The sequence below is a fragment of the Silene latifolia genome, chromosome 2 (assembly GCF_048544455.1).
Source record: "Silene latifolia isolate original U9 population chromosome 2, ASM4854445v1, whole genome shotgun sequence".
Lineage (NCBI taxonomy): Eukaryota > Viridiplantae > Streptophyta > Magnoliopsida > Caryophyllales > Caryophyllaceae > Silene > Silene latifolia.
In genome coordinates, this window is record NC_133527.1 from 172052575 (window position 1) to 172062192 (window position 9618).

At 35.9% G+C, this 9618-nt stretch overlaps 1 protein-coding gene across 1 annotated transcript; it reads left to right on the top strand.

Annotated features, from left to right (window-relative positions):
* Positions 1–4848: 4848 nt before the first annotated feature.
* LOC141641637 (uncharacterized) lies at positions 4849–5859 on the top strand. Its single transcript, XM_074450291.1, has one exon. The coding sequence runs from the start codon at positions 4849–4851 to the stop codon at positions 5857–5859; it is 1011 nt and encodes a 336-aa protein (XP_074306392.1).
* The last annotated feature ends 3759 nt before the right edge of the window (positions 5860–9618 follow it).

The following is a 9618-nucleotide window of genomic DNA, read 5'->3' on the forward strand; positions in this document are numbered from 1 at the left end:
TTCTACCTCTTACATTAGGTGTATCATTCATTTGATTTCTATGCAAGTGGCCATTGTTTTCAAGGTAAATGAAATTGGCAATCACCAACAGTCATAATTTATGAACCAATTTGTCAAAAATAAAAATAAAAATAAAAACGCAAGTGGCAATTTTTTTTAACTATTCAACGCACGGTTCTCCAAAGGTCATAAATTCAATTATAAATATTAGGTGGTTAAGATCATTCTAAAAGAAAACAATTTAAAATAACAATAGTTATCTTTTTCTTCTCACTAAAACTACAAAAGATTTCAAATGGCAAACCTAAGTGGTATGTCAATGAGTTTGATCGCCAATTTGGAAAAAAACATTCAAACGGTACTTGAACAAGAGTTGAGAACGATGAAGATGATTGTTGGTGCGATTGAAACTCGGAACTATTGTTATGTACAGGGCGTTAAGGAGATTGAAAAGTAAGCGGATGATCTCATACAATCCTTGTTTGTTTCTTATGGAAAATGCATCGACCTTAGGAAAGAACTTGAGGATGATCTAAAGGCTTTAAAATCCTTAAATTAGTAAGGATTAAGAGAAGTCCTTAATTAGATATTCATGTATTTAATTTCCAATTAATATCTATGCATGTTTTATTTTTATAATATTATTATGTTGTACTTTTCTTATTTAAGTTTATCTTAATATTACTTCATTTTAGTACTATCATGGTTGGGTTTTCTCTTCTACCCCTTTTATATTTTGTTCGATTTTGAATGTTAACTATGTGACGTCATTTTAATTTCGTACTTGAACAAGAGTTGATAAATAAATATCGGTTTTAAATACTCGGAATTATATTAATTACGTAAGATTTATTAAAATACAATTCATTGTACTTAGGAAGATTAAAGGACAAGTTGTCATTTCCTATAAACATATTAATTTTAATTCAACTTCCACTTGTTAATTTTAATTTATAATTAAAAATCCTCCTGTGTGGCATATGAAAAGACACGACCCACACTTTATTTATATATATGATACATATATTCAGTAAATCCTAACCACATCTACTACCCAAGCCATTATCTAATTTGATTTGTCTATCAATATTTCAAACCCTAAACTTTTAAAACCTAAACTGAAAACTTCCTTCAAAATAATGGATCGGAACATTACCAAAACATTGATTACAATCGAGTACAACAAATGTTTCATAAATCGCTTAGAGGAAATCGAAAGGAAGAACAACATATTCCTTGTTAATGTTCAGATCCCACTCAAGGTGGCCAAAGATCGTGGCTTTATGCCGGAGTTGGAGAAGATGCAGGCAGATATTGCATCTGCTTTACGAGACCTCAAACTAGCAAAGGAGGTGAAGATCAAAATCATGGAAGAGAATGCCTCCCTAAGAGCCCCTATTTCTCGTTTAAGTTCTATTTAATTTAGTGGGCATGCATGATGTCACTTATATTAAGTATGTAAATTTTAAATGTGGGTTTTTAATATTTTCCATTTGAATCAGTTTTTTTATCATTGATTTTCTTTGGTTTCGATATAACATATGAATATCTATTAATAGTTAAAAATGTGGATTGATTTGATTATTTTGATTTGACTAAACACAACACAAAAAGAATTACAATTGATTTGATTTGATTATGTGTGTCGTGTAAGCAAGCAAACTAAACGGCAGAAATCTAGCATGCATGCATGTTGATTTGACTTCCAATTGACAGGATTTAAACACATCATCACTAATAAGAAAAATAAAAAAAATTGTCTTTCTCCCCATTATAAAAGGAAAATGGCACTATTTTACATTCATCTACAAAAATAAAACTACCTTTAGATCTCATATATACTTGTAAGGAGGACTCCAAACTTGTTCACAACTCTTGTGTTACTAATTCATTCATCAAGGTATTTAACCATTCATTCCTTTAAATTAAATCGTTTGTATAGTTTACAATTTTTGCATGTATGCGACAATCAATTTAATAAGTCCTCAATCATAATTATATTTTAATTGAATATAAACGGTTTATGTGATATGAAAGGTTGTTATATTTGTTTCTTTTTACATAACGCTTTAATTTTTTTAATTAAATATAGACGGTTTTAAACATCACTAATTACAAAATTTAAAAAATTGTCTTTCTCCCCATTATAAAAGGAATATGGCAGTATTTTACATTCATCTACAAAAATAAAACTCCCTTTACAACACAAACCCTAGATCTCATATATACTTGTAAGGAGGACTCCAAACTTGTTCACAACTCTTGTTACTAATTGTTTGATCATTCATCAAGGTATTTTAACCATTCTTTCTTTTTCTTTGCTCATTTCATCAAGATATTTAACCATTCTTTCTTTTAAATGAAATCGTTTGTATAAGTTTAAAACCGTAAACGATTTTTGCATGTATATGACAATCAATTTAATAACTCGTCAATCATAACTATTTTTTGATTGAATATAAACGGTTTATGTCCATATTGGCGATGGGATATGAATGGTAGTTGTCATCCAATTTTCCTTTTACATAACGTTTTATTTTTAATTTAATTAACTAGTATGAATTTGGATGGTTAGACAGTTCATTCCTATATTAGTACAATACACTATCAATCGCAGAATCAAACTCGCTCGGTTGCGAGAGATTGACACTCAGTTGGCCGATCTAATAGACCGAGCGGAGGTGATAAGGCAACGGTCAATAAGTAGAGGGATGAACGACGTGCAGGAAAATATTGAAGCTCTTATACATGAAGTGAAAGCTAATCGTGAACAAGGGGTGATTGAAATCCAGAAAATTGAGTTGGAGCTTCATCAACTTGAACTTCTTGGTTTTTAGTTAGGTTAAATATGGTTTATATAGTACGTATTTTGTAAGGATTAAAAGGTTGGTTTATATTTTCCAATGGATCTATGATTATCAACTACCCATTTTCCTTTTCAAATTCCTGTTATTTTTTTTAATTACTATCTTACGTTATTCGTTAAAAAAATACCCGTAATTTTACCAATGTGTGATGACTAATTTTAATCCAAAATAAATCCGGCACATGAGGAGAACACGGCCAAGCGAGTAACAAACGCCACAACGAGATCTTATGCTGCTACAAATAATTATGCAATTTAACTTTGTAGGACTGACCATTATTCACTTGGGCCATTAATATTCATTTTCCATGTTTCTATGTTAAAAACCAGACCATTAGGAATGTGGCCCCAATAGGGGAAAAGCCCAATCAAAATATAGGTCTTATATAACAATTTGGGCTCATTCTATTTATCAACTAACTTACTTGGGTCTTCGGTAACTAGACTCATTATTACTTCCTCAATTGGGCCATTTTCATCGATTACTTTTCGTCGACCCATTTACTTCCTCAATTGGGCCATTTTCATCCATTCTTTCTCGTCGACCCATTTACTTCCTCAATTGGGCCATTTTCATCCATTCATTTACTTGGGCCTCAGTAAGTAGATGTCATTTGCAATTTGCAAAGTTAACACATTACAAATTAAATGTTTTTCTTTTTGCAATTGATTCATTTTAAGTTTTTAAAACCTTAATAATCAAGCCTAACAAACCGAGACCGAAATTATTTTTTATCGACAACGAATAATGGACAACTATCGTCAAAATACAAATTTAGATCAACAATCAATAACAAATTAAAGCTTCTTCTCTTATTTATGTAGTATTATCACAATACAAATTGATAATAATAATACAAATACAACCCATGAATAATACAATAACCGACGAGCTAACTTTTCTGATTTAGTAGCACGTAACTTCTGAGATTTCAATTTAATATTTTTCGATGTCAATTGCCGTAACCTATCCTCCAAAGAGTTGTTTAGATCAATCAACCTGTTCATGTTCCGATCAACCTCCACGCATTCATCCCATACGAAGTAACCACAATCTTTAGTCTAAAGATGCATTAAAAATTAATTAGAGCAATAAACATAGATATTATACTAATTATATTATTTTGAGCTATAAACATAAATAAACCTTCCATAAGGGACAACGATAAAAAAACCTTCCTTTGTTAGGTCCATTTTTCTTCACGAGTTGACGGATTGGAACCAAGTTATGATAACAATGTGAATCGCAAGAACAAGATTGATTAAAACTCATATTTGAAAGATGATGGTGGTGTCGATACAATTGAAATATAGTATGAGATTTTAATAATTAAATATGATTATTAGATTTGGAAACAAAATATACTTATTTTTTTAAGGAATTATTAGATTTGGGAAAAAAATATCTTGATTTTTTTTATGGATTATTAGATTTGGGGAAAAAAATATCTTGATTTTTTTAAGTGAGAGAAACGAATATACTTGATTTTTTTAAGTGAGAGAAACGATTTTTTTTAGTTAGAGAAATGAGGTTAAAATAAATAAGAACATAAAATAAATATAAGAAACAAAAAATAATTAGTATAGAGATTAGTATAAAAAAATTAGATTAATATTGCTAATGATCTTTGGAAAGTGTAGCAATTAATAGGTTGTCTCTTTTTGAATTTGAAATTCAAAATTTTCAAATTTATCCCTCTAAAAATTCATTTGAAAAAGATTTCATATGGTCCCTACCAAACTCCACTTAGCGTGCTCTCACTGGCCTGTGTACCAAGGCCCTTGTACACCCCGTGTACTTGTAGCCTTTTCGCTTTTTGTCTATTGTAGAATGTTTCTTGTCTTTTGAGTAAAATTCTATCAAGACTTCACAATATTAAATCAAATAATAATGAAGTCAATGCCCAAGTCTTATACACCAAATTAAAAGCCATCACATCTTCATTGTTTTCTATCAACTTCTCAAACCACAATCAAACACCATGGACATGGAACAAGAAGAGCTCCAATTCTTAGGCTTCTTTGGTATATGCAAAGAAGCCATAGTAATCACATTTCGACACTCGAAAATCTTTACTAAGCTTACCCTTACCTTAATCTTCCCTCTATCCATCATCTTCCTCGCACATGATGGATTTTCCACCTTCCTATCTCAAAAGATCATAACAAATGAAGATACCTTAGACACCACGCAACTTGGTACACCTGCTTTTGACGACGAATTCAACAAAATCTCTTCCGAGTTGACCACCCTATGGCTCATTAAGCTCGTTTACTTATTAATCGTCCTTGTGTTTTCCCTACTTTCCACATCTGCCATTGTTTACACCGTCGCTTGTATCTACACTGGTAAGGATATCTCGTACAAAAAGGTCATGAGTGTTGTTCCTAAGGTTTGGAAAAGGGTCATGGTCACATTTTTATGGAGTTTTGGTATAATGTTAGTCTATAATTTGGTTTTTTCCATAGCAATAATCATTTTATTATCCCTTACTCATTATCCTGATATTAGTTTATCAGATTTAATAGTAATATTAATCATCTTGTTTTTCTATGTAATCGGGTTTGTACATATGAGTGTTCAATGGCAACTGGCCACTGTTATTTCTGTCATGGAAGACACATATGGTATACAAGCAATGGCGAAGAGCAGAATCTTGATCAAGGGCAAATCAGGAATTTCAGTCGCGATTTTCGTGGCATACTTCCTGTGTTTGGTGGGGATTGAGTATACATTTGAGAGAGCTGAGGTTACTGACAGGGGTAGTGTCGGAATTGGAGGTAAAATTGGGTATGGAGTTTTATGTTTGGTAGGGTTGACTTTGCTCTTCTTATTTGGGTTTGTTGTTCAAACAATCGTCTATTTTGTGTGCAAGTCGTATCATCATCAAAATATCGACAAGTCTTCTTTGGCTGATCATCTTGAGGCTTATCGCGGGGAATATGTTCCTTTAACTGCTAATAACATACAAATGGAGCAATTTCAAGTCTAATTCACTCAAACTCCATCCTCCATTTTTTTCGGTAATTATTGTTTTTTCTCGCCTTCGATGTCGTATTTATTCTCGGTTTCTGATCGTTATCGAGGTGGATTGAAGCCTCGAGGGTAGTTTATATGGTGTGAAGTAACTAGGAAACTACAATAACAACACCGTTGAAGACGAGTGGCAATTCTTTAAGAATGGTTTAATTAATACTGTTTTTAGTAGTTTAATTAATACGTTTTTTTTTAAATCGATCGTTTTTTTCGAGAATTATGATTTGGAAAAAAAATTGTCGTATTTGGATCCCGTGGCTAGGAGTTTTTGTATGTCAAAAGTTTTTTTCTTTTGACCGAACAAATTTTGAGTGACCATTGACCATATCGCTTGGTCACGAATTCCAAACTAGTATTTTTTTTTTCAAATCGTAATTCTCGAAAATGCGATTTATTTGAAAAAAAAACTCGTCACATTCCGATCTTGTAAACACGAGTTATGACCTTCTAAAGTTTCCGGATCAAAATTTTACGTATTTCGTGCAAAATGACAACCTCAAGGACACCATGTGCATTTCCCCCCAAAAAAAATAATCTCATTTTCAAGTGTCGACAATGTATAATACACATGGTACGGAGTATAATAATCAATTTAGTTTAATTCCTCTTACGAGGGCACTTTCGTTGTACATTCGAGTCGAGCAATCACTAAACGTTAACTTAGTTAATCTCGATTCGTCAAACATGTAAGTCTTTTTTTTTTTTTTTTTTTTTTTTTTTTTTTTTTTTGGTCAAGCGAAGCGGATTACATCCAACGGAACTAGAACGAAATAAAAACAAACACAAACAGACAAGAACAACTAAGCTAGAACTGGAACATCGGAACAAAACGCGGCCAAGCTACGCCTCCCATATCTTGTTGGATTAGGTGAAATAAGTCCATCGGCATATTGGTGTGGTCAACCCGACACAACTGATGTGGCTGAGATATCCCTAGATTTGCCATCCAATCCGCACACTTATTTGCCTCTCGGTAAATGTGAATGATTTGGACTCGCCAAGGCGAGTCTCTAATGAATGACTTGCAGATTTGCATGAGATGTGAATGAGCTGTAGGGAATCCTTCTTTGTCCTCCATCACCTTAGCCACCAACATTGAGTCAGTTTGAATTATAAGCCGTGGAATTTGTCGTTCCATTGCAATCATAAGGCCTCGTCGTAAGGCCATCAGCTCAGCTCGAGTGACCGTCGCAATTCCAAGTTTCTCAGCAAACGCCTCAATGATATGTCCATTCGAATTTCGGAATATACCACCCGCTCCCGCTAAACCCGGGTTACCTTTTGAAGCTCCATCTACATTTAAAACCACCCAATGAACCGGGGGTGCTATCCAACGGATACAAACCTCCTCATGGGCTCGGGTTGTCTTGGCTAGGGCCACATCCAAACCTTCTTTAGCATTCAAAACTTCCCAAATTCTCTGTGAGATGAAAGTAAAAGCATTATCCGGACTTGCCTCCGTTCTTGCAAAAGTTCTATTATTCCTCCAACGCCATAACCACCATACAATCACCGTAAATGAAGTCGCCCAGTTCTTCAAGTCGTCACGACCTTTGTGTCTTAAATTAAAGACTATCCAGTCCCGAGAGTCCATGATTTCCAAGAACCGTCGATCCTTGACGAAGGGGAAAAGATTCCATATCCTACGAGCTGCCGGACAGTCACGGAGTAGGTGCAGTATCGTCTCTTCTTTGTCACGGCATATTCCACAACAAGGATCGTCTGTGAAGGTTCGTTTAGCTCGGTTGACATTAGACATGATACGATCGTGCAAAATGAGCCACAGGAACATACGCATTCGTTGTGGAGCCCAAGTCTTCCACGGTAGCTTCCACAAACCTTCATCACCTTTAGAGACATTACCCCTTAGCAGATTAACCGCTGACTTTATCGAGAAAAATCCATTTGAGGTGCCTGCCCAATAAATCTGATCGTCGTTGTCATCTCCTGGAAGTACTTCATAGGATGCAATTGTTTGGAGTATTTCCGAGCTGAACAAATCCGCAAAGAGGTCCCACTTCCAACCAGTTTGAGGGTCCCACATGTCCGCCACCGTGGAGTTGGCAATTTCTGCCGGTATTGGGTTCAGCGTGAGTTCACTAAGAGGGCACGGTGTCGCCCACTGCTGCTGCCAGAACAGAGTATTGGTTCCGTTCCCAATCGCAGACCCGAAGCCGGTCTTAGTAGCTGCTACGGCTTCTACTATTCCTTTCCAAGTATTTGAGCTAGTTGTTTTGTTTTCAAACATTCCCAAATCACAGCGGCCCTTACAATACTTGTGCCTTAAAACTCGAGCCCAAAGGGTATTAGGCTCATTAAGCATCCTCCACCCTAGTTTAGCCATAAAGGCTGTATTGACTTGCCGCATGGACCTTAGTCCAAGTCCCCCTTGAGCTTTCTCATTGGTCACCATGTCCCATGAAACAAGACTTAAGCCTCGGGAATCTTGGTCTCCTCCCCACAAAAACCGACGCGACTTCTTATCAAGCTCGTCACACAGTGATCGTGGTAGCCTTGTCGTTTGCATAACATATGATGGAATAGTTGATAAAGTCGATTGAATTAGGGTGGCTCGTCCAGCCAGCGACAAGTTCTTAGACCTCCACCCCGTCAACCTCTTATCAACCCTTTGAGCAATGTAATCGAAAGTCTCTTTGGTGACTCTGCCATTGATCGTTTGGACACCTAAATATATCCCCAGGTCGTCCGTTGGCTCAATATGTAGTTCTCTGCTTATATCGTCTGAAAGTAAATTATCAACATTGGGCGAGAAGAAGACTTTCGACTTTGCAAAACTCACTTTTTGTCCCGAGGCTTGGCAAAAAACTTTGAGACATTTATTGATGACACGAGCTTGCGCTATCGATGCTTCCCCAAAAAGAATTATGTCGTCCGCAAACATCAAGTGGGATAAAACAGGACCCCCTCGACAGGTTGGAAAACCTTTCCATTGCTCATCGCTAACCTCTTGCTCAATTAACTGGCTGAGTTTCTCCATACACATGGTGAATAAGTAGGGTGATAGGGGATCACCTTGACGTATACCCCGAGTTGGTGTAAATGATTCGGTCCGTTCTCCATTCCACAAAATGCTCAGGGACGACATCTTGACGCAATGCATAATGGTTCTTACCATTTGATCCGGGAGTTTCATGTCAATCAAAGTGTGTCGGATGAAAGGCCATTCTAACCTGTCATATGCTTTCTCGAGGTCGAGTTTTAGTGCCATGAATCCTTTTCTTCCTGTCTTTCGTCTCATCGAATGGAGCACCTCTTGGACAAGGATTACGTTATCCGTGATTTGACGCTTGGGAACGAAGCTCGTCTGAACAGGATTAATAAGGATAGGAAGCACCGGCTTTAACCGATTTAACACCATTTTCGTGATTAATTTGTAAACCACATTACACAATCCAATTGGACGGAATTGTGTAACGAGTTGGGGATGGTCAATTTTCGGTATCAAGGCAATGAAAGTCTCACCAAGTCCTTCCGGGAAAATATCATTGTGAAGCGCATTAAAAACCAAGCGACATAAGCTCTCAGATACAACTTCCCATTGGGTTTGATAAAATAGAGCTTGAAATCCATCTGGTCCAGGAGCCTTGTAAGGTGACATTTGGTTTAGAGCGCATTGCAAATCAGTGACCGAATAATTCCGTGTGAGCCTCTGATAATCCTCCGTGGTTAATTGCGGAAAAAGACCTCTCGTGAG

Excerpts from the sequence above, each read along its gene's own strand:
- LOC141641637 (XM_074450291.1), top strand. The coding sequence starts at position 4,849 with ATGGACATGGAACAAGAAGAGCTCCAATTCTTAGGCTTCTTTGGTATA.